This window comes from Sceloporus undulatus, chromosome 3 (assembly GCF_019175285.1).
Source record: "Sceloporus undulatus isolate JIND9_A2432 ecotype Alabama chromosome 3, SceUnd_v1.1, whole genome shotgun sequence".
Classification (NCBI taxonomy): Eukaryota; Metazoa; Chordata; class Lepidosauria; order Squamata; family Phrynosomatidae; genus Sceloporus; species Sceloporus undulatus.
Genome location: NC_056524.1, coordinates 218829637 through 218855968, shown reverse-complemented (window position 1 = coordinate 218855968; position 26332 = coordinate 218829637). Strand labels below are relative to the sequence as shown.

Sequence of the window (26332 nt, the reverse complement as noted above, 5' to 3'; positions counted from 1 at the left end):
GCTTAGCAGAAAGAAAACATGCATGCAATAATATTGTGTATGATTATAGCCAACATTTTGCCTTTAAGGTTATTCTGTTGCAGAGGTGGGGAGTTGATGGGAGGACAACTTTGCCTCCTGCATGACCTCAGTTTACTTCCACTTGGCTTCCTGGTTAAACAAAGGAATCCTCCTGGGATTAAAACAGCCAGGAAGAAGGAATGTAGTAAAATTACCTGCACATGACTTAAAATGTGGGGTAAGCCCCTTATTAAAAAAAAAGACAGAGAAAATCCAAAACTAGGCAGGGGTTGCAAGCTTCAAAATAGCCTTAGCTAATCTTTTCAGCTAATCTTTGCCTTGAAGTGTTTATGGCTCCTAAGAGGTATAGAAATGATTTATAGTATAAATAGCACAGTATGTCACTAGATTTTAAAAAAGGAATTAATAAGAGTTATGACACAGGAGTTGTAATGATTGTAATTCAACATAGAGAAAATAGTTAGATTAATTCAGCTCGGCTTGTATATCTAGTACAGTATTTCAGAGGCCACATCAGAACTAGCAGAAGAGTGTCAGCAAACTAGGTTATTGAGATGATACTTTGCAACTGCAGCTTCTAATGCTGCATCAAGTTACAGTAAGCCCTGTACAAACCCTAGATCTCTTCCCATGGTTACCACAGATAAGCAGAAACCACAGATAACAGCAAATGCTATATTTCTGACAGAAGTTGATCACAGAGTTGTGCTGGAGGCTCTCCAGATGCCTCGAGAAATCATTTTTCCTGGGCCTAGGTCAGTGAAACCATGGGTTACTGGATCCAAAGAAACAGAGGTTGTACTGTACACAACCTTCTGTAGCAGCTGTTTCAGGGACATATTGAAAGTTAGTGAGAGGATGCAGTTATTGGAAGCTCATTGGATCCTCCTAGCCACTTCGCAAAATAGGTCCTCTAATCTAAACAACCATATATTTCAACTGTTCCTTTCTTTGTGCTAAAAACTATTAATATGAAGGCATGTCACTTGGTAGTTTTTTAAGAAATATTTTTCTCCTTCAAGGAGATTGAAGGAGAGAAACTATGTGAGCAAATACACCTTGTTGTGATGTGTCTTCAAGTCATCTTGACTTATGAACCTATTATGGGATTTTCTTGGCAAGATTTGTTCAGAGAGGTTTACCTTTGCCTTCCTCTGAGACTGAGAGTGTGTGACTTGCCCAAGGTAGCCCAGTGAGTTTCAGTGACTAAGGAGGGATTTGAACCCTGGTCTCCAGAGTTTCAGTCCAGCACTCAAACCACTATACTACGCTGGCTGTCAGCAAATATACTTACCAACCAAAAATACTGCTTTTGCAACAAAGCAGAAGATTTACAGAGAAGAAGAGGCATTCTATTGTATGATATATACTATAAATCGTAAACTGAGCTCAACTTCTCATTTCCTGGTAGTTGTTGCTGTTACAAATCTTAGACTGTGTTCTGGTGATGATTAGAGCACATAAGCATGATCCAGAATATAGTACTCTCTTGGGCACCTGTGCCTCATTTGGCTTTCTCTTAGCACATTTTGTCTTTTCTTCTGAGAAAGAACACAGTTGCACTGAGAACTGACCTGTCAGGGATTTAAGCTATAACACTTTAGTTTTAACACCTTCTGCATTGAATAGCATTTTTGTACTGTTTCTCAAAGCATTTAAATTATTTTGGGAGACATCATAAATTCTTATGAGAATGTCTTCTTTCTTTTCTTTTTCTCTTTTAAACAGGCAAATCCTGACCCAAACTGTTGTCTTGGTGTGTTTGGATTAAGCTTATATACAACAGAAAGAGATCTGAGAGAGGTATTCTCCAAATATGGCCCAATTGCTGATGTTTCTATTGTATATGATCAGCAGTCTCGACGTTCTAGGGGATTTGCCTTTGTGTACTTTGAAAGTGTTGATGATGCCAAGGAGGTAAGTGATGGTGTTTTTTTTATGTTTTTTGTGTGAGGTAGAATACATATTTCTTTGCCATATTTTACCTTTATCACAATCCTGTGGAGTATGTTAGACTAAGAGAAGGACTACATCATCTAATGCATTTTGTGGTTGAAGGAAATGGAACAGATCTCGTTGGTCCTATGCCAACACCAAACATACTATTTGTTGTTGATGTATACGTTCAAATAGTTTCTGAGTTGTGTCTACCCTATCATGGTTTTTTAGGCATGATTTGTACATAAGGGGCTTGCCGTTGCCTTCGTCTGAGGTTGGGAAAGTATGATTTCTCCAGTGGGTTTCATTGGCTAAGCATGGATTTGAACCCTGGTCCCCAGGGTCATAGTCCCAACATTCATTCCCCTGCACCATACGAGGTTAAATAATATTTGCGTCCTATAGTTACATTCTGTAGTTACAGTCTTTTCCCTCAGATAGTCAGCTTCCAAAGAATTCATTACAGTGGGCCCTTGGTATCCACTAGGCCCTAGGGTTTAGTTCCAGCGCCCCGGTGGATATTAAACTTCATGGATGCTTAAATCCCATTATATACAATAGAACAGATAGACAGAAAATATTTTTCCAAGACGGAAAGTGCATTTCCATGATATTAAGTCATTCTTAAATATTAATAATTTACTACATAGATGCATGAACAATTATTTCATAGTTGCTATGTTCAAGCATTTTCTCATGGGATTTCTTTCTTTCATGTATTGAAACACATTTTAATGAACTGTGGAGTTCATTTATTTAAATCAAAGTACAATACCCCAAAATGAACTTAGTATTTGATAGAAGGCATTCTTCCCTCACCTTGCTAGTATCCTTGCTGTCATTCCTATGGAACCTATAATCAACTCCAGTGAACATAGTCTAAAGGCAATAGTTTACAAAAGGATCGGGCTGGTCACACAGCCCATATGGAGTGCACCTACTGACATTGATGAGAAATTGAGACTTTTCAGACTCTGGTACTACTATGATTCCAATGACTAATTCAGAGAAAATAACATTTTTGGTACAATCAGCCCTCCATATCCACAGATTCAACGATGTACAGCTTGAAAATATCCCCTACCCCATCCCCAAAATGAAAAAAATTTGCCATTTTATATAAGGAACACCGTTTTACTGAACTGAAACTGAAAATTAATTTTTCAGTTTGTGAGATGTTTAGTGGTATGTCTAACTTCCTTAATTTAGATCAGAATACACATATTTTCCAAATGTGTCCTTCATATATTTTGGACTGTTAATTCTTACCATCCCAAACCAGTGTTGGCAGTGTTTCCTGATTGAGGAAAATTGATCTAGATTAGGAGAGATATAAAATTATTTTATATAGATCAGGAGTTGAGAGCTTTTCATGCACATGTGCTCACTTGCCAGCCTACATTTTTGGGGGGAAATGGAAGAACTTCTCCAAAAGCCTCTGGGGGCATGATTCTTTTCAAAATCAAGTCCCCTGGCATCTTTTAGCAACCTCCCCCATTAAAAAAAAACAAAAATAGGAAATAATCTTGTTGTCACATCTCACTTCTGATATAGATTGTGGTGTTGCTGCTTAAATGGTTTGTTCTCTTCCAATTACCTGAAATCACAATCCTTCATATGTTGAAAGCACAGACCATGGTTTATCATTTCCCTAACAAACCAGGCATTGGGAATCCAATCTGAGACCCTGAAAAACAAGAGTGGCCAGGACTATTGTTTTTTCTAGGGTAGTTTTAAAAAAAAGAACTAGTTTCCCTAGTAAATATCTTGCTATGCCTGCTAGTAGGTTTTAATCCTGATTTCAATTAAATTGAATTATATATAATTATTTTTATCCATTGTATAGGCAAAAGAACGTGCTAATGGAATGGAACTTGATGGGAGAAGAATTAGAGTTGATTTCTCAATAACGAAAAGGCCTCACACACCCACCCCTGGAATCTACATGGGAAGGCCTACTTAGTAAGTTCTTATAACTATACCTTACCTGAAGCAAATCAGACTTGAGGATTAGGTTTTGTACCTACTAGTTAGCACATGTGTTAGTGTGTAAGTTACGTATGAGTACATATGAAAATAGAATTGGTGAGTCTGGATATTTGCACTGAAAAAAATAGTATAGATTAGTTGTATTATTTCCAAATGTTATGAAGGCATGCAGACAGACCGCTATACTTGTGTGTTCTGTTTATGAGAATATTAATCGTTTCAGTTTTGGGTCCTTCATAACTTCAGATGTATTTTTATTAGTTGTGGGTTCAGACAAACATGTATACAAAAATAAAGTGTGTACACTTTTGTCATGATGTACCAAGTTAGAAGAGGCAGTATAGTGTAATGGTTGAGCATTGGATTATGACTATATTCGAATCCCCACTCAGCCATGGAAACCGACTGAGTGACCTTGGGCAAGTCACTCTCTTTTAACCTCAAAGGAAGGCCATGGCAAACCACGTCCAAGCAAATCTTACCAAGAATTCCCCGTGTAGGATTTCCATAAGGTTGAAATGACTTGAAGGCACACAACATCAGCCACCAAGTTAGTTCCTGTCCACAGGCTTTCAGTCTGAGATAATAGAACAGGTAACAATAGGAAGGAAGAGAATAAGTTCCAGAAAACCAGAATTGATCTTGGTCAAAACAGGCTCTCCTTCTCCATTCATCCCTTATAGATGGAGTCTAAGCAGAGAGTGGAAAATGGTATTAGCACAGAACTGTCAGCGTGAAGGATGTGCACATTGCAACTCCTTCTGTGCTCAGCACATGGAATTTCCAACACATTGCTCAGAGACACATTCCTTGCTAGGCATGCTGCCCTTATTTTTTATAAAAAGGTTAAAATGCATCTAAAAATACTAACAATGTTCTTTTCCCATGTTGTTTTTGGGCCCCATTTTCCTTTAGAAGATCATTATCATAGGCAAGTGCAAGGCATTTGAAGTATATTTGGTCACAAAGGAAAAGGTAGAGTAGGAAGCCATGAGTGGAATATGATTTCCTGATGTGATCATACCTCCTCAATGTGAGCATCTCCAGTGGCTTTGGTAACATAAGTACTCTGTGGGTGCAAAGACACATTTGATATGTGTCTCTGCCTTACGTCCAGGTTGGTTGCAAAATTGCATGTCCTTCAGCCTTTCAGTTTGCCTTTCTCAGAAGTGACAGTTGAGTGACAGGCCAGGACAATATTTCTTCCTCTTGTAATCAGGAGTGTGGGATGCTCAGTAGGACTTTACCAGGGACTGCAGTGAATAACATAGCCTGTTTCAAAAGTTCAAATGGCTAACTTGTGAGAACAAGTATCTTCTATAAAACAAGTGAAAAGTACCATTGTTGGACAACCATGGCAATAATAGGACAATGGGGAAAGTCAGAAATAGTCTTGTCATATGTGTGAATCAAATAACTGGCTTCATACAGTTGTTTTTTTATCTGTTTTGTTGGTGTGCTTTACTTATGTTGTGTGCATGTTTTTACAAACTTGATATTGGTTGGTTGCATATTCACCACTTGCACTGTGAAGCGCTGGTGCAGCCTACTGCCTCCAGAAGTCACATAAGTAGTTGACTAAAACCCACCATAAAGTGTGCAATTCCAGTGTCACATGATCTCAGGTTGGAGTTTGTGAAAAGGCATGATGGAGGGTGGGGAAAGGTACTCTGAGAAAAAAATTGAATGTTGAGTTTTTCAATAAAATGCTGTGTTGTGCAAAGCCAATAATGCTCACTGCCCTTGAATACCATTCCCACAGTGAAACGTGGTGGTGACAGCATCATGTTGTGGGAAAGCTCTCCCTAAGTTGGGACTGGTAAACTGGACACATTGAATGGAGCCAAATACTGGAAAGTTCTAGAGGAAAAACAGTTTCAGTTTGTAAGGGACTTGGACCTAACAGGAGAGTGTGCCTAAACACATAGCCACTGAGCTATATTTTTTGTTTGTTTGCTTGTTTCTAAAATAGTAATCTCTCCCCGTTTAGAAAAGGCTGTCTTGGGGGCAATTTCACAACAAAATTGGGGGAAATAGCAAAAAGGAGTGTCTATATAGGAACACAAAAATATTCTGGGGCCCTTATGTGACCTGCAGACTATATTTTCCTTGCCCTGTGTCATGTTGTCTCATTTTCTTTAACAGTGGCAGTTCTCGGCGAAGAGATTACTATGACAGAGGTTATGACAGAGGCTATGATGACCGTGACTATTACAGTAGATCTTACAGGTGAGTCTACATCCTACCAATTGGTGTTTGATTTGATTGTATGAATCGTTTAGAATGCAGCATGTCACTTTGTAATATAGTTATTCCCTACAATGATGTCAGTCTATTTTGGCTGTTGTCATCTTAGGCTGCATCCTCACTGCAGAAATAATCCAGTTTGACACCATTTTACTGTCATGGTTCAGTGCTATGGAATGTAGTTGCTTGTGGCACCAGAGTTCTCTGACAAGGAATGCTAAATGTCTCACAAAACTGCAATTCCAAGAAATGGATAGCATTGAGGCTTGGTAGTTCAAGCAGTGTCAAACTGGATTATTTTTGCAGTTCAGATGCAGCCTTAGTTGTGTTATTAGATTCTTATTAACATTTAAGTACTGGTGTAGATTAGTAATTGTTTCTTCTTTGCTATGGTGATACACCAACAACTGCAATGGCTGACTACATTAACACCAAAGTATTGTTTTCATTTTCTGACATTTACATGATGAAATCACCTTAAGCAAACAGAATATTGCCATGGAAAATGGATCACCCATTTACAAGGATTTTGATAACAGCTAGCTCCTTGGCACCATGGTTGAATTTTTCCTGTTGTAAATTAATATCTGTTCCAGGATTTATCATTTTAAAAAACAGGAATATAGGAAAGAAGAAACTTAAATAAAAAACATTGTATTTTTATTTTGAAATTGAGTGGCAGGTAAAAGCTTTTATGAGAAGAAATAAAATATTCATTCCATGCTTATATTAAATGTCAGTTCCTGTTCCCCTAAAGTAGATACACTGTTCTCTGAAAGTCACATTCATGGAAGTTTTGGGGGAGAGTCTTGAAAAACAACATGATCAGTAAACAGAAGCAGTGATAGGTCAAACTGTGTAGTTTTAGATTTCATGTGGAGAGTCTCCCAATATGTCTGAGGAGGCGATACTTGGCTGCTTAGAACCCACACTGGCAACTCCCACATTCATCAGGGATGTTTCTTGACTGCCACCATAGCAAAATTTGCCATGGTGAGCCTGAGATGTGGTTTACTGTATTTGTTTTGTTTTTAATTACTTAAATCAAGGTGTATGCTTCCTGCATGCCTTGTTTCTAAGTGGGGAAAAGGCCACATTTCATCTCGAAACAAGGTGTGCTAGGAGTGAACACGTTGATTCAAAGTTTTAAAGACAGGCTCCTTACCATGAAAAGTTTAGCACGGATAGGAAAAGTAATCTAGCCTGTGAATGTTATGTTTGCGACCTTCATGTGCATGAAAAAAGTATGCAAGATACATTGAAAAACCATGTTGTTAAAAATCATTCAAGGTCAAAAAAATTTAGTGTGCTAATTCTTACTAGCAATGTGGTAGAGTCATTGGACTTCGCAGACCTTGTTCAAAATGTGTGGTGTTTCATAATAGACAAAACCACTTAGAAGCTGGACTGCTCAAAACATTGCTTATTGAGATAAATATCAGTATCTTAGTAGATACATTATTAAGAGTCCATATCTTCAGAAATAACTTAATAGATCTTACCTTTTACATACATACATACATAAAGTACTGGCTGGTGGGATTTGTGCTCCTTTCTTGTCATATATCTGTCCTTACTTTGAACCCAGACATCATGTGTAATTTCTGTAAAACACAGACTATAGTCACATGATGCATCTGGGAGATTTTCACTTGCTTGAGAGTGATCATAGGAATTAGTGGAGCATATGATTTGTATGCAAAAGGTTCTAGATTTAACCACTGGCATTTCCAGTGACAAAGCTACTGTAGAAATTTTTGTAGCTGAAACTTTAGGGAGCCACTGCTAATAAAGACTTGACAGTAATAGCCTAGATTAACAAATAGTTTGGCCTAGTCAAGCCAGATCTTTGAAACATTACATCTTATATTGACCATAGTTATCCAAGTCTCCCAGAAGGCCAAATTGAATATTTCATGATCACCTGTATGATACGTACTTGAGCTTTACAGAAATGTTTGCCTTCTTCCAATTTAATAGTTCTAAATCTTAATATTCTTGAACCAGAAATGACTAGTAGGGCTGATTAGGAAAGCTGAAAATCAGTCTTAACAATTCTGACAATCAAGGAGAGAAAGAGAGAGTTACACATATTTATTTATGGACATGCTGTTGGGATAGGAAATGCATAGGAGAATAATTCAACATAGCTTTAATAAATAACCACACATAATATGTGAAGCTTCTTGATACACATGTTGTATTGTAAGTATTGAGTATAATGAGTATTTCTACATTTTCCTTCTCATTGCCGCTCCTAAGGCCTGTCATTCTGCTGGTGGGTGAACAATTGAGCATTGTCAAGCTGTGTGTAAAAGTCTTATTGTAGAGAGTCATAAAATACATTTGAAATTTCTGTGTGTATATATATATATATATCCTGGTAATTTGTGCACAAGTCATTGTTTTGACAGCGTTGCAAGCATTGGCTTGGGAAAAGGAAGCTGATCTGCTGCTCTCAAAGATTCTTTCCAACATAAGTGCTGATATGCCTCTTTACAAACTGTGTTCCTTTATATGAATCATTTGTACTGGGAAAATTCAATAAATAAAAATGCAAAAAAGTTGTTTTGCTTATGTTTCCACAGAGGAGGAGGTGGAGGAGGAGGAGGGTGGCGAGCTGCCCAAGACAGGGATCAGATGTACAGGTATGCTAGGAAAGGACCTGGTACTTTTTTTAAAAAAATATGGAAATAATGGTGAAATAACCTGCTTGGGTGGTGGTCAAAGATCTAAATCCTATTGTAGCTCCAGAACTAATAAATCTTATCTGAATGTTCCAACATAACCCTTTGAGCAACATAGTTCCTGGAAACACACCTGATAAGTATTTAATGTAGTTGGAGTTTACATTCAGAAAGTTCACTGTTGGTGCTGAGGAGTTACCCAGCAGTGGAAAATATAAGTAGTCTGAAAGTGCTGCAGAACATTTGAAGCTAGAAGTCCAAGTCTACTATAGTATAGAAATGCTATTCATACTATATATGTGTTGCATTCAGAGATCAAAGTATTTTTGATCTGGGTATCTTCAATAAGAAATGCCAGCAGCATACCTTTTTTTACACCTTATAACACTATAGTCCTATTGAAATTTAATTTGAGAAATAACATGTGAATATAAACTTAAACCATAGACTTCACCTCACTCCAAAAATTTGACATTATCTTTTAAATAAAGATATTCTTGTAGAAAAGTGCTACATAGAAGAATTAGCATTTATGTGGCTTGAATCCAGTGTTGCACACAGTGTAATACCGGTAGGCTAGGACTTCCTTGCCCTTAACCATCCTTTTCAGCTCTCAGAACTACTGGGAAAACATCTGTGCTGTTTCCAGTCCTCTGGAGCAGGATTTTGGGTTGCCTGGGAGGCTTCAGTGAAAGCGAAATTTCCATGTTCTGTTCCTGCAGAGGAAGTCCGTTATTGGTTATTGCTCCATGATGACCGTCTTTGGTCAACCGTTATGTCTTATATGATGTGCTAATTAGATACAGATAGGGTGTGTGTGTGTATGTGTGTGCATATACGTTTCATTTAACATGTCTGTGTTCATTCTGTTGTAGTTATAATGAGTTTAATATTTGAGTTTATTCTTACTGGTTTATTTGTCCTGCCGTTCACCCTGTAAAATTCTCCTAAAGAGGTATAAACATAGCATTGAGCAGTACTGGGCTTCTAGCTCAAAACATGCAAACATTTCTTGTGGTAAATCTTGATCGGTAATATGAATTTATAGTAAAGAACATCTGCAATGTGACATATCTTTTTGCTGTTGGGGTTTGTGTGCGTATGTGTGTACTGTATAAAAACATAACTCATCATCATTGCTAAATTTATAGGAGAAGATCACCATCTCCATATTATAGCCGAGGGGGCTACAGGTCTCGGTCACGGTCTCGATCCTATTCACCTCGTAAGTAACAAGTAAAATATAATTGGAACCATTCCACAAAATCCTCATCAGTATGGTTGGTTGTCTTGTGAGGCTTCATCTCATCCCTTTAAATAAAAACTTGTGTGCCTTCAAGTTGTTTTCAACTTACGGTGACTACAGTAACAAGAGCTTTTCTTAGCAGCATTTGTTCAGAGGAAGTTTGCACCAATCACTACATCATGCTCTCTCTCACTCAGTCAAAATATAAGTTTATCTTAATTTGCTGTCAGAGGGGGTCTTGATGTACCTCCCTTATGAATGGGGAAGTGAACTGACTAGACATCTGAACTAATTGGGGTTTATTCTATTCCCAGCCACTTCTCAAATCAGATCAGAGGACATAACTTGGTGTTTTGCTTGTATAGTAAAAGAATGGTGGATGGATGGCCACATGTATGCTTACACTCATTTGAGAATCATGATAATTTAGTCTTTTAAAAACACAGGGGAGGTTGTATTTTACAAAAATCCTGCAAAACACTAGGGATCATACTTAACCCTGGAAGTCTGTGTTCTTCCAAATGTTTTCTGGCTGATCAAGGGACACACTAGGAGGAGAGAGATGGCTTGTGGGGAATGGGAGAAATCAGTGAAATATGCCTCCCTCTGCTACCATCAGCAGGATCCTTTGCTAGAGCAACACTTTGAATCTTTCCATTCACAGAAGAGTAAATCTGGTGAGCTTCTCGGAAAGAAAGGAAAGGTTCTAGCCAATGGGGAGAAATTGGTACCAGACCCTGACATGCTGGGAAAAAATAACTGCCCACGTAGCCCCTCCCCCTACACACATACAAAAGAAACACTGGTATAATGCAAATGAAGGAAAATATCTGTCACAAACCAGAAATTTGACCTAAATACAGTCATTGCTCACAACTAGAGTAGATTCACTGAATTCGGGAGATTGTCAAAAGCACTGACTTAACCATTAAGCAGTTGATTCATTGAGTCTATTCTAGGTGAATCAGCAACTTAATTTAAACCCTTGCATTCTGTTTTACCCAGTATTGAGTTATTCCTATCACCTATTTTTATGGCTTTGAATTAACTGTACTTATTGACTATTGTGGACACAGAATGACATAGATTTATCATTTTACAGAGCTTTCAATCTCTTTATTTTGCAGGTCGCTACTGAAGTATGAAGCTGAAGACTTTGTAGCTACAGACATTACTTTAAGATTGTGGACAATATTTTGTTATTTTGTTAAAGTTTAATAGTGCCTAGTGAAATAGGTGACTTTTACACCTTTTATGGAGACTACTTTTGGTCAAGTTTTAAAATGCTGTTTCATTCTGCATATTTGTGTAGTTGGTGCTTTGTTCAGAGTGGTGTTTTGAGAAGAGTATGTCTTCCGCATGTGTTTTAGTCTGTACCTGCAAGAAAAAGTTATGTTGTCCAAAATTTGTTGTTTATTTTTTTCCAGTTCCCAGGGTATTTTGAAGATCAAAACCTGTGTAATATGCTTTAAAATGGTGGCATAATAAAGTTTTTTTACTTACTTTGAAGCTCATATTTCCTGTTTAGCAAAAGTGAACCAGAGTAAGAACAAAACTATTTACAAATTCAGAGCAAAATTCAGTACTCTGTGACTATGCTGTCCCAACACCTTCTGTAATATGAAGTCTAAATAAAAAGTCCATATTGTTACTTTGTATTTCTGTATATAAGAGTGAAACTTTTGTAGTAGGGTATAAGCTGCCAGAAATGTGTTGAAAGGAATTGTCCATTTAAGTTATAGGGATGGTGGTTATGCAATGTAGTTATCAAACTATTCCCAGAATACCCTTTAGCCGTTGTGAAATAACTTGCATCTTATATCAATATCATCCATATATTACCTTCATCCCAGGTATTGCCCCAGTAGTTGATAGAACAGTTCTAGCTGTACTGTTTTAAAAGGATCATGTGTTGAAAACTGGCTTAGAACTCATCAGACATAGGGACCTTCATGAATTATTCACATACCATTTACTTGGTGGTTTCAGATACTGTTAAGTAGGTGCTGAAATTGAATTTTCATGGTTCAGGTGGGCCCTCTTTTCTCCAGTTTCAGTCAACTATGTATTAATAACTATAAAACAAAATAAAAAACTTTTCCACAATAGATTAATATCCATTCCTTACCCATCTCATCCTCTGGGAGTCAAGGAGCAACTTAAAAGTTTTTTTAAAAAGGCTTGGTCATGCCAAGTGGGAAAACTTCATAGTTACTGAATAAAGGCATATGTGTACTTGACAAGAAGAGCTGCACCAGTCTCAGCATTGGGGATCTTCAGCTCCCCTCCAAAGTCAAAAGGAGGACAGAATGACCCCCAGAAACTCAGCAGTTACTCCCCCCTGGTTTATATGCATTATTATAACTGGCATTGCCAGCATATGGCATTCATGCAGGGATTATAACCACTTCTTACATAACTGTATACTGCTGTGTTGCATCAGATTTGCCTTGCCTGATTTGGATGAATGGATCAATTTCCTTGTGCTCCAGGCCCATAAGGTCCTACACCTCACAAATGCATAGATGTGCAGAAAACATGAAACGAGAACTGTTTTAGAATATGATTTCCACACAATTTACAAGCTCTAAAACCAGTTTAGGTCAACTAAAGAAGACATGGATGAGGATTTGGCAAGTCGACAGTTTATATAGGTTGTATTGACTCGACTGGTCCAGTTGGGACTAACAATGTGATTTAAGCCAGAATGATAACTTGTAACATAAATGCCTTTTTAGTAATACAAAGGCAATAACTTACCCACTAGTGCAATAACTGGTGGAGTATGCATCTTTTACATATTTTTGTGGGGTTTTGGCACTATGAGGCTGTGTTCTAGAAGAGTTTATTCCTGATGTTTCGCCAGCAGCTGTGGCTGGCATCTAACAGCTAAACATGAGGCATAAACTAGAACACAGCATCATAGCCTGAAAAACCCACAAACAGGATGCCAACCATGAAAGCCTTCCATTTTACATCTTTTACATTTCGAAGAGTACAATTAAATTGCAGCCACTCAATTTACTGTGAAGTATTTGCAAGCATATTCCATAGTGAAGTGTTACTATACAGTATCACTGTTGGTAATAGTACATAATTTTTTCAGATACGACATGCTGGAGAGAGGGACAGGTGTTGCAATTTCACTACAAGAGAAGTACAGGACACTACCAGGAAGGAGTCGCAGCTACAGGCAGTTAACATGGATTTACTGTGCAGTAGATTGGGAAAGCTGAAGTAGCATTCTGAACTAACATCTAATCTTTCTATACAGGGCAAATGCCTGTCATCAGAATTAATAACACTGTTAAGAAAATTCAAGTTGATGGGCTTTTCTGCTTATGTAGGTTATGATATCTGACTGGAAAGAATAGGCTACTAGGGCTATTTACCTTATAAGCAGAGCTTTTGTGCACTTCACCCATATCAACACAACTCTTACTATGTGGTCTTTTCACTCCCATCTTTTAACCATCTACGTAAATTTAACAACTTTTGGATCCTGTTACAAAACTATAGGTGTGGGAGAAAAGTGGACCTTGTACATCCTGAGTAAACCCCTGCTTGCTTTCAAAAAAAGGCTTATCTGGAATGTCAGAACAGGTCCTGGGGACATACAGTAAATTTGTCCTAGAGGATCAGGGGAACAAATTGAATAAATATTAATGGAGGGTGTGGTTGGAGAAGGAGCTAGCAACCACTGGCGCAGTGATTAAATGCCTGTACTGCAGCCATTCACTCGAAACCACAAGGTTGCGAGTTCAAGACCAGCAAAAGGGCCCAAGCTCGACTCAGGCTTGCATCCTTCCGAGGTCGCTAAAATGAGTACCCAGACTGTTGAGGGCAAATTAGCTTACTTGCTAATTAGCTTACTTGCTGTTCACCGCTATGATCTTTGGAATAGCGGTATATAAATAAAACAAATTATTTATTATTATTATTATTATCATCATCATCATATAGCTGGAACTTAGTGAACTGTAAAGGCCAGCAGACAATCATTTTGCATGGGTATTTAGTGGAGTTTTCAAGGGAAGCAGGGGGTTCCCATTGCAGTACCAGCTGAAGACTACTGAATATGGATGGTGAGGGAGCTGCTGCAGTCATCTGTAACAGCTGTTATATGTGTTCTTGTTGGAAAGTGAGGGTAGTTACATCAGCAGCAAGAGCATGTTGGTTGTCCTGAGAAGAGAAGGTCTAGTGACTTGAGGCCTATGTATCTACACTTCAACATATTGGGACGCATGAGGTTGTACAAAGTGTAGCACTGTCCTGAATGAGGAACACCCAGAGATGCCTGAGCAGGATGTCAATTCTCAAATACTGGAGATAGATATTTGGAGGAATGTGACACATAGATGCAGAATCATAGATCTGGAAAAGATCTCAAGGACCATCCAGTCCAACTCCCAGACATGCAGGAATACACAAAGCTCCCTGGCCTGACCAATGGCTTTCAAACCTGTGTAAAAACCTTCCAAAGAAGGAGACCATCACTCTCCAAGGGAGTGTGTTCCAGTATCGAACAGCTCTTACTGGCAGGAGGTTCCTCCATATGTTTAAGTGGAATCTTTTCCTGTTGTCGGCGTCCATTGTTCCGGGTCCTAGGAGATTATCAGATGGGAGAAAAAAAGGAGTAAAAGGAATGCTCCTAGCATAAAAGCGCTCAAGATTTTCAAACGACATCGCACTCATCCAGGATTGCTCATGTGATCAACTTGGCTTGTTCCCTAAACAACTCATTCATGGGATACTGGCATGAAAGGGTTGCCAATAGCGTGAATGAAGTGTGATTACGAAGGTGCAAAAGTTAATTGCTTTTCATTCACCCTATTGAGGGAGCAACCCACAACGAGGCGATTCATTCACATTGCTAGGATCAGTTTCGGAGTGCATTTCAATCTTGTGAGGTATGGGGCACGGTTTTGTTTGTGCTGAATACAAATAATGTGGTTAAGTAATAAATTTTATTCATTTAATAAAATGTATTTAATGTCCTTGTTCTTGAAGGCAAGAGAAAGAGAAGGGACCCAATGGTGCAGCACAGTTTTGGAACAGACACACATGCATCCCCAAAATGCAGAATGGGGTAAAGCTTGCTAGAGAGGTTAAAAAAATAAAAAGGGTTTTTTGGTTATCTCTGTAACAAAAAAAACCCCAAAACCCCAAGGTAGGACTGCTGCATGGTGAAATATGAGCAGAATAGAGAAAAGGTAGAACTACTCAACACCTTCTTTTCTTTGGTCTCCCTGTAAAAGGAAAAGAGTGCTCAACTCAAGGGAAACAGAGCAGATGATGCAGTAACAGAAATAAAGCACAGAATAAAAAGGTAGTACAGAAATACCTGGCCACTCTAAATGAATTCTAGACTCCAGAGCCAGACGAACTACATCCAAGGGTATTAAAAGAACTGGCAGAAGTAGTCTAAGAATCGCTGTCAATAATATTTGAGAATTCCTGGAGAACAGGAAAGGTCCCAGAAGATTGGAGGAGGGCAAATATTATCCCCCATCTTCAAAAAAGTAAAAAAGAGGACCCAAATAATTACCAGCCTGCCATCAGCATCAGAAAGAGTCTAGAGCAGATCATTAGATAGTATGTAAGCACTTAGAAAAGAATGCTGTTATTACTAAAAGTCAGAATGGGTTTCTCAAAAACAAGTCTTGCCAGACTAATTTCTTTCTTTTCTTTTTTGATAGTCATATGCTTGTTAGATGAAGGGAATGCTTTGAATACTATAGATGTAGTGTATCTTGATTTCAGTAAACTCTTTGACAAGGTCCTCCATGGTATCTTAACCCCCCAAAAAGTTAGTAAAATATGGGCTAGACAATGTGACTGTTAGGTGGCTTTGTAATTGGTTGACCAACCAAACCCAAAGGTTACTGAACAATGGTCCCTCCTTATCCTGGAGAGAAAGGACTGGGGGGATGCCATAAAGTTCTTTCCTGGACCCCATGCTATTCAACACCTAAGTGGGCCTTGGACTTGGTAATTGGCCAGCTCTGCAAGAGACCCTTTGAGCTAATGACAACCTGTGATCGATGGCTGCTATCATGGAAGACTGCATTTCTAGCTGCCATTGTAACTGCTCAGAAAGCTGGCGTGTTTTTTGCCCAGCAGGTGGATAAACCATATCTTTGGTTCTATCCATACAGGGTTGTGCTGAGACCTGACATCACCTTCTTGACAAAGATGGTGTCATCTTCCATCTCAAGCAGGACATTGTTATCTTCCCTGTTTCAGAACCCCACATCAAACTATAAAAGTCATTGGCACCTCCTCAATGGACCAAGGGCATTTGACTTCTGTGTGTTGGCAGGAATGCAGCCTCTCGTACCTCTCCCAGATTGTTTGTTTGTTCCTCAGCATCAAGGAAGGAACTGCCTATCTCCTCAGAATGCTTCTTGAAATGGGTGGCATCAACTATCCCGTTGTCCTACAAACTGGTTTGAAAGAACTTTCTGACTCAAGTTCGGGCTTACCCCAACAAGACAGTTGCCTCCTGCAGTGCTTTCCTGGCTAGTGTTTCGATTGAGGACATTTGCCATGCAGCTACTTGGTCTTAACCTAGGACTTTTATTTCAATTTACAGAGGGGACTCAAGGTCTTAAACCAATACTGTGTTTGAGAAAGTTGTACTTTGTTCATTTCTTAACTGACTGTACTGTTTGAAAATGTTATTTGTACTGTATGGCTGAATACATACCTTTGAATCCAACCTTATTTTGGTGTTGTATTTTACAGTTTCAGGGATTCTCTCTTCCTTTGAAACGGTGTCAATTCTGTCATGCTTGTTGTATGACCTACTGGAGCGGGGGGGAGGGGTTGTTGTGCTTATGGTTGTTGACTATACACACGCTTTTCAGTAAAGTTTGATTTTTTTGTACTGACGCTCCTACCTCCTACTTCTTGTAGCTTGCTAGTCTCTCATTTGTGTGAGTCACAGAAACCACAAAGAAGAAGGACAGATTGCATACCTGTAACTGTTGTTCTGGTAGTGGTCATCTGTGAACTCACACAGACCTGAACATCCTATTGGTTTACATAGATGTTTTGCTGGTTCACATGGATGGCTGCATCAGTGTCCTGTGGAACTGGCAGTTTTTGGCAGGAGCCCCTTGTATCGGGCTGGCAGAGGTGGGTAGGGCTACTGCCAAAGCTCTTCAGAACATTTCGAATACTCTGAAGGAGGCACTGTGCAGGCACAGGAGAACCATTTGTGTGAGTTCACAGATGATCACTTGAAGAACAGTAAAAGGCAAAAGATTTATGCATTCTGAAGAGAAACCAAAGGAAACCTTTAGAAGTATATATATGTAAGATTTGGAATATTAGGATATGAAAAATTAAAAAAATACTTGATAAGCTATCAAAACGTAAATGCCTTGTCAATAATAATAATATGATGTTATATTGGAAGTTATTGTCATAGAATAGTAAAATAAATGCATAGTCAGAAGTCATATAGATATGTGAAGAGCTATGAATGGAAGCGGGAAATACAAAAGCTTAAGATATTGTGGAAAATAATAGAACTGATTGCAAGGATGTATAATACAAACATATGCTTTCTTTTTATTCACTTGTGTTGGAAATCAAATAAGAAGATGTAAAATGAAGAAAATGCTAACAGAAGATTCATGATGCATACGATTGTACAAAACAAATGTAATTTTATTTATTTGTTTTAACAACAATAAAGAATATAAAACCGGGGAAAAGAACTATGGTTACAGGTATGCAGCCTGTCCTTATGTGCATCAATGGATGGCTAAAGTGCTGACTATGCTAGTCCAGCCTTAAGTATTTAAGAAGGCACCAGGATTAGAAAATTTCAGTTTCCTTTTTTGCTGTTTCTTGTTATTGTTCATTAATAGGCATTAGAAAAAATGTGGTTTATTGGCTTCAAGGCATTGATAACAGATTTTTCTTGTAATAAAGGGAAAGAAAAGACCCTACAGACACAACTTTCTGGGTGATTATGGAGTCAGATCTCACTCCTTCATTTTTGAAACAATTGGATTTTTATTTAGCTTTCTGTTCAGAGTCCTAATTTCCTCTTGTTGTATGCATGTTTACATTGAGTTGCCTAAATTTGCTTTTTGCAAATTTCCATTCAGTACATGAACACTGCTGAGATATCTGTTGTTGCAGCTAAGTTCCAAAACTTGTGAATGGTTATCTTAATGATGCTAACTTATTCAATTTCACCTACAATGCCTCCTGCTGTCACTGCAACCTTGTGCTTTATTCCACTCAGCTGAAAGATGACAGAGATTACCCTGATCAAAAATGTAGTACAGTATTGTGGCCCCATCAGACAGTAGATGGAAGGACCACACATCATTCAGTAAACTCCCATAATTGAGGGTTTAGGTGTACTCCCTTCAACATACACCCTATAAGATGATTTCAGGATTTGCAGCAGGGCATGAAGGGAATGCACCATCCTTGTATTGACCAGCTTGGATGTGAGGAATGCTGCACATCTTTTATTCTATGAAGAAGGGATAGTTGACAGCCACTGAACCGGTAGAGGCAATAAAGTTGTTTGAAGCCCATGTGGCCCACAACTGTTCTCTGCAGCAGCATGTCTAAAACTTTATTAAAACTTTATGAAAGTTTTTGAGCCTACCTTCTAAACCAACAAGGTCTTCCATGTGTGCGTACATTTGAGAACTGATGTCAGTGGATGTGCTTATCTAAGTCCATCCATCCCCTTGCATTTTCACTTTCCAGAAGAGTTGTGATCATACTGTCATAAACTTAGTCTTAACAGATTATTAGTCTTGTAGCAGTTACAAGTAGCCTATATGCATACATGCTACACCACAAAAGGAAAAAGGAAAAGGAAAACAAACACTTGCAGGCTTAACTATGTAAAACATGGGAAATGCAGTGTGCAGCTCTAAGCACTTTTAGAAGCAATAAAAGCTAATTTTTATTTGAAGGCTAAACTTTGCCATATGTAAAATGCTAGTACAGGTATTTCCTGGTTCTGTGCTGATTTAATGTTCACATAGCACACTCTAGTGGTGCTACATGAGTCTGACAGCTATGGCTCCATGAACAACTGCGCAAACAGCAGTACAAGAGATCCTTCCTGGGCATTCAGTTACAGAGATGCTATTTGCCCTGTGAACATTTAGACATGAAAGAGAGACTTGGGGATTGTTTTGCTCAAGTAATCCTTATGCCACCAACTGTAGCCAAATGGAACCACACAGACTTTGTGAATTATTGGTCATAGAAAGATGACCTGAAACATAACTAACTCCACCCTTACAGAAAGAATACATGCGAAGAAGTAGCCTAAATGGCTGAAAACTTCACACAAGTTTCCAGTGTAATATGACAAAATACAACTAGAATATTTTGTGAAATATTGATCCAAGCAATATATTCCATTTTATGATGTTTTTCAGATAGCATAATCTGCTACATGTTTACTCAGAAGCAAGCCTTCATTAAATTTTGTTTCCAAGTAATAGAATTTGTTTCCAAGTAATACCTTAATTATTTGTTTCCAAGTATAATTTGTTTCTAAAGGCATCAAATCCCATCTGATCTTTAAAGCTAAAGAGAGTCAGACCTGGTTAAGTACTGTACTTGAATGGGAGACCACCAATGAATAGCAAATGCTTTCAGAGAAAAGAATTAGCAAAACTATCTTGCCTAAGAAAACCCTTAGAAATTCATGGGGTGGCGATAGGCTGACAGGCGAATAGAAGGCACACACACACACACACTCAAGCGAGAAAAGGATTGCAGCCTGAATACAGGAAAGGCTGGGTGGATTGCCCAGAAAGTAGTGATTGTCCTTAAACAAAAAGCTTCATCATAGTTCTTCACTAAGATCATCTCCACTGGTGCAAATTTCATCTTCACATTTGCTGACACAAATTACAGCTTCCAAAATATTCACACACAGAGAAAAACTTTCCCACCCAGCCCCCAAAAGAAATCCTTTTGAGAATTCTATGTCCTTCATATTCCTCTTTCCTTAAAGGATTTAGAACAGGAATGGGAGTCATGCACTCATATACAGTAGATGATGTTGGACTGTAGCTCCCAGTATTCCTCACCATTACATATGCTTGTTCAGGTTGCTGGGAGTTGCAATCCAGCAGCATCTAGAGAACTGTATGAATCTCAGTCTGAACCAGAAACTCACTGTTACAGGTTGCTAACTCTCCATAACCTGTTGCTCTCCTTGTTATCACTTGCCCCATTTAAGTTCCACAAGCTGACCTCCTGAGAGCCAAAGAAGAATTAAGCAGTAGCTCTCCTGAGAAGACAGTATTAAAGAATGGAAGCTCTGATGGGAGTGATAAGGGGTGTTCCCTCCAAAGTGCAGATACTGATTTTATTTTTATAATTTGGCATATAATGCCTTGGCAAGAGAAAAGGTATTCAATTGGGGGCATTCAGAGGAGGAATATAAAGTAGACACCTGCTGTTCCCAAGAAGATACACTGCCATCTTGTATATGTCCACACAAAATGTAGGTAGATGTACAACTGAAGCTTTTTGCCTCTGTTTCATGGCATTTTTATTAGTTCCCGATGCAACTGTCACTTATTTGTTTTGCTGTATTTTAATCATGTTAATTTTAAAAAATCTATGTGAAGTGTTTGGGGAACCTTCAGACAGACATTTTCCATAAAATACTATGATAAACACTATTGTGACCAAATAAACATATTGACAGAGAATTTGTGCATACAGTATAAGGCAAATATTTTTAATTGGACTTTTGAAAGTATGATTACAAAGGGGGGGGAGAGGGGAAGTGGAGGAATTCATAGAATATGACCATGGCCAGCCATGTACACTAATATAAGCTGACCATATTTTGGGGAAAAGAAATACTTTAAACTGACACCTATAAAATACACGTTCACGAGTAACTAAAACAGTAAGACCTTGTTACCATTTAACAGTAACTGAAGAATGTTTATCTTTTAGAGTGCATAACTTTTGGCAACAGTAAGAGAAATCAGGCTGCAACCATGCCAACCATTAGTTAAATTCTATGTATCAGGAATGTAATAGAACATATGTGTTTACAAGTAAAGGTATACCTCAGCTAATAAAGCTGCTGATAGGAAGACTCCTTTTTAATCTTTTTTCAACCACGCTGCTTCTTGTTTTTCCTTGTCCTCTGTCTAGCTGGAACTTTTTAGCAGCATTAGCATTGGGAGGATGGTGAAAGACAGCTAGAGAAAGACAGAATGTTGGTGTCAGGTTGTAACGCCATGTCTGCAGTAAACACTGCTATAAAAATTTAAGCTGGGAAAGAGTAGGATCTACTCTAGCCAAATGCCATGTACACTTGCTTACAACAAGCATGGTGAACAGCAGCTGACTCCTGAATCCATTATTGTTGTTCTTGTTGTTGTTGTTAATATTATTTATTATTATTATTTGTGGTGCAGGGTCCTATTTCTGTTCTTTCCATACTGTTTCTGTCTCTATCTGTTGCAGAAGTAATGTCCACAAATGCATTTCCTTCATTAACTAAGGTATCCCTTTATCAAGGATTTTTCTATTATGAAACAGATACATTGCAATACTGTCAGCCCTTCATATCCATGAAATCAGTTTCAACTATCCATGCTTTAAAGTACTTAAAGAAAAACCCAAACAAATCAAAACGAAAACCTTGACTTTGCCATTTTATGTAAGGGACACCATTTTTGCTGTGCCATTGAAGATAACAGGACTTGAGCATCCATAGATTTTAGGTATCTGCAGGGCGTCCTGAAACCAAACCCCATCAGATACGAAGGGCCCACTGTACATATATGTATGAAGGGCTGTTGCATATTTGTAGTCCGAGACCAATTGTATCATTACGCTTGTCACTAGCAACTGGTTTTGCCAGCAAGCAAATGTCAACCACTCTAACCTGACAAACAAGAGCACCTCAATTTCATGTTGGCAAACTCAATCACTGTATCCTACTCGATATGCCAGCCCTTAGCATGAAAAGGAAAGTGAGGGAGATGTTTAGATAACAGAAACAAATAATGTATCTGCCTGTACAGCAAAGGTACTCAATTTAATTTACAATCCTAGATTCTAAGCACTGATACTGGTAGTACAACAGTACAGTTCTTACTAGGTCAATGGACCAAAATCACTGTACAGTACCTGGATTCTAAAACAAGCTGTGTGTGGGGGTTTTTTTTAATGACTAACATCTATCAACACTATCAGAAAATATTTGTGCTATCGTTATTCATTTTCAAGCAAACTTTTACCCAAAAACAAGGAACTGATTAATTGTGATCTCCCAATAAAGTGTCCAGCACATAATTTTTTAAAATGATAACCTGTGCAAGGGTTGGAGTTACCAACTACAAATAACCTCAGCTCTGCTTTGGCTTTTGAATTCAGGAAACCTATTTATAATGACTTCCAATGACATCTTGAATTTGTTTTACAAAACTCCTGTTAAGAACATTCAGCATGAGAGCAGAGAGTGAACAGAAAGAATGGGAGGTAAATCCACCCAGAAGAGACAAGTTCCTCTTGTTGCTAATCACATATCTGATGAAATCCCTACCTTTGCTTTAGTTTGTCATTTGAAGCACTAACACTGAACACATTTTTACAAATGATGCTTAACCTTAAATATACGTGCATGTGTGTTCAGGTTCAAGTATGCACATATATATTGGATATTTATTAAGTGAAGAAGCTTCATTGATTAAAGTATACCAGTATATGATTTTTACAAATGTCAGCATTATTGGAAGTAATACCTTCCAGACAACCATAAGTGTACAATCTTTGCACTGATTTACACAACAGGATTGTTGTTTAGTACATCTGTGCTGGTGACTTTTATTTTATTTGCTTTATTTTATCTGTATACCTCTTTCCCTCAGAACTAACATCCAAAATAGCTTCCAATGTAATTTTTAAGTACAAATAAAACACTATCAGTTATAACTAATAAGATACAATTAAATAGATTGTAAAATTCAGTTTGTTTAAATGCATAGTTTAAAAACACCTCTCTGAGTGAAACCCAAAGCTTTAATGCTATGTTAATATAGCATCACAGATGCTCTACTATATTAGTGCAGTCTGGCATTAATGTCTTGGTGACACGTTACATCAGCAAAAGTTTGGGGAAGAAAACAGAGAGTTGGATATAATTGCCCAGCCTCCCCATGGCATTAGCTAGGATGATTTGATGTTTGAGACATAGGATGAGATGGTTCCACTACCACCCGCTGGCATTCCAGGTATAGATGCTAGCCAGTCTCCTAGATGAATATTAATACAACAATGATTGTAGGAGAGCAAGTCCCCCTTCATCTTAGAGCACAGGATTATCTTTGAGTGGAGCAGACCATGTATCAAATGGACCTGCTCTGCCCTCTGATGCAGTAGTGGCATTAAATAATTTGAGACTCTAAACACAATGGTCTCATGGGTAGTAGAGGTCTTTATACACTCGTCCCCCGGGTTACGAAATTAATTCGTTCCGGCGCCATTTTCGTAACCCGGAAGTTTTTCGTTAGCCGAATCCCCATAGGCGCTAATGGGGAAAAGCCGCGGCTCCGCCGCGGCTCCATTTTAAAAAGCGCCAGCGTTTTTTCGTAACCCGGGTAAACCTTCGTAACCCGGAAATAATTAATTAATATTTTTTTTTCGTAACCCGGAAATTTCGTATCGCGGCGCGTTCGTATCCCGGGGTACCAGTAGTAATATGTGTTGCTTCAATGTGTGGTACTGTCTTTGTTCATTCTACTGAGGCCTTAGATATTTGTCCCAAAGACCTGCTCTTGAGTATATTTCTGCTCCAGTTTTTATTGCTGGATCTTCTCTCCCTCTCCCTCTCCCTCCACAACAAGTAAAAATATGATGACATTTAACTGCAATTGACCATGACACATTAATGGGAGGATCTTGTGGTGTCGGGACACACATATTGGACATCAAAGGAAGCCTTTATAGTCCTTTATTCTCCTGTCAGGAGAATCTTAGTACTCTCAGACAATTAAGAATGCTGTTGATGGGAACACTGAGAAACATTTTGCACAAAAAAGGAACAATCTGGGGAAATGACAAATAGCTGGGACTCATAACAAAACAGAAAGAGCATAATACTCAGAACCTTTATTCTAGACCAGTCTTCCCCTACTTAGTGCTCTCCAGATGTGCTGGACTACAGTCCTCATCTTCTCTATCCCTTTGTCATGCTGGAGATAAGGGGACCCACCTGGGAAAGGCTTAGCTGATGTAAGACGAGGTGGAACCTGCACTCCTGTCATCATTACTGTAGTAATATTCAGCTAGGAGTCTGAGCCTTTCCCAAGTTGGTGCCTTCCAGTGTTCAAATTATGGCTGAAAGTGTAAGATTTGTGAATCAGGTAGAGAAGAGGGAGGAAAGCCCTGTCTTGAAACAGGGCTTCGGCCATTTGCAAATCCAGACACTCTTTGAGGACAGCAGTTATCTGGGTCCGTGTCAAACTTGTTTCATGTGTGGAGTTGGCCCGCAATGTCCTTGGTTTACTCTAATGTCAGGAGAAGAAACTGCAAAGAGTGGAACTTTGGACCTCTGTGGGATCTTTCCAGTTTGGATCTATCAAACAAAGATTGGGAGCACCACTGCCAGTGGTTCTACACAAATCTCAATAGCATTTTAAAATATGAAGACAATGGCCTGAAACCTATTGGTAGTTACAACTAGAGTAGATCAACCAAATAAAAAGAATTTGCATGAGCGTTGATCCACTGTTCAACAATCGAGACCATGCCCAGATTGGTTTACAATTGGTTTCTGTTGATATACAGGATCAGCTACATCATGGGAATTGTTTTCTAGATGGCCATCATGTTAACATTTTATTCAGGTGAGGAAAATCCATCTCTCATTGTTGCTAGAGCTCACCTTTTCATGAGCACCAAAATGCACATGAACTGTGTTGCACATTTGGCATGCCATCCTCCTATTCTATGATGTATTGTGAGTTGACAAGATAATGTGAGTTTACAGAAAGCAGAAGGGAGAAATGTGGCAGGGAGAAATAGGCAATGTCTTTGCTCTCTTCAGCCACTCCGGTGCATGAAACAATGTAAGATGATACCTGGGAAGCATAACAACACATAATTTCAGGAGTGTATTTTAGCCTCTGTTGGAGGTTGCAAGCACAGCGAGCCCTTGGTATCTGCTGCAGTTTGGTTCCAGACCCTCCCACCCCACCCCATGAATACCAAAATCCATGGATACTCAACTCTCATAATATACAATGGCATAATTGAATGGTGTCCCTCATATAAGATGGCAAAATCAAGGTTTGTTTTGGGGGTTTAAAAAAAATCCAAGCCATGGATAGTTGAATCTGTGGGTGCAGTATCTGTTGATACAGAGGTCCTTCTGTAGTCTCTGTGTGATGCTTCCTGTATGTCTCCAGACACATTATTATTCCTGCATGGCAGGGATAGGACTAATGGCCTTTGTGGTCTCCTCCAGCTCTTAAGATTCTGTGATGATGATGATGATGATCCACTGAGTCTGCTCTAGTTAGGACTAACCAACAGGATTCGGGCCACTTGTTAAACTGATTCATTTCTATTTATTGATGATGCTAACCATTACAAAATATATCAATGCCTCTGCATTTTCATACTGGCCTTTGGAAAGATGTTGTCATACATCTACACACTACAGAGTGTTCTACGTGTAGGTATTAGCTTGTAAGACACTGCTTCCACATCCTTTAATTTTAATGTCTGGTCAGGAGTTTTGGATTTGGATTTAATTGTACATTTTATACTTGTATTATGTAGGTTTTTTTCCTATAATAAAACTCATTAGAACAAAAAGAAAAATAAAGTTGTGCTAAAGGAGGACTGATTAACCACATAGCAGTTTTTCTAAGGTATGTCACAGAGCTTTATACTGCCCCTATGCTGTTTAAACATCACGAAAGCACTGACTAAGGCACCATCAATAAGTACAGTATGTACATATGTGCTTTGAAGTCACCTGTCATTGTATCATAATGTATATATGGCAAGGAAACTCAGGGGTGATTTTGCCATTTCCTTCCTTTGAAATATAGGCTTCAGCATCAGGTATTAATATGTGACTGATTAATGTGAGGCTGGTAAGATGCTGAACCTGTGGACAGTAATGGACAAGATCAAGGCCAACATGCAGAAACCTAATTCAGGAAAA

At 38.6% G+C, this 26332-nt stretch overlaps 2 protein-coding genes across 5 annotated transcripts in view; both read left to right on the top strand.

The window, feature by feature from the left end:
- The window catches only part of TRA2B (transformer 2 beta homolog), a 71800-nt gene extending 60014 nt beyond the window's left edge, over positions 1-11786 (top strand). For 2 of the 4 annotated variants that reach the window (XM_042460553.1, XM_042460551.1), the window contains exons 4-9: positions 1750-1938; positions 3806-3921; positions 6094-6177; positions 8784-8843; positions 10034-10107; positions 11256-11786. In XM_042460553.1, the coding sequence (XP_042316487.1) occupies positions 1750-1938; positions 3806-3921; positions 6094-6177; positions 8784-8843; positions 10034-10107; positions 11256-11266 (534 nt within the window). In that variant the 3' untranslated portion in view covers positions 11267-11786. Of the gene's footprint in view, positions 1-1749; positions 1939-3805; positions 3922-6093; positions 6178-8783; positions 8844-10033; positions 10116-11255 lie in introns of those variants that run through there. The other 2 variants (XM_042460554.1, XM_042460552.1) reach the window with 1 other exon arrangement.
- C3H3orf70 (chromosome 3 C3orf70 homolog) overlaps positions 1-26332 on the top strand; it is a 362205-nt gene that overhangs the window by 57505 nt on the left and 278368 nt on the right. The gene's annotated exons all lie outside the window — the stretch shown is intronic.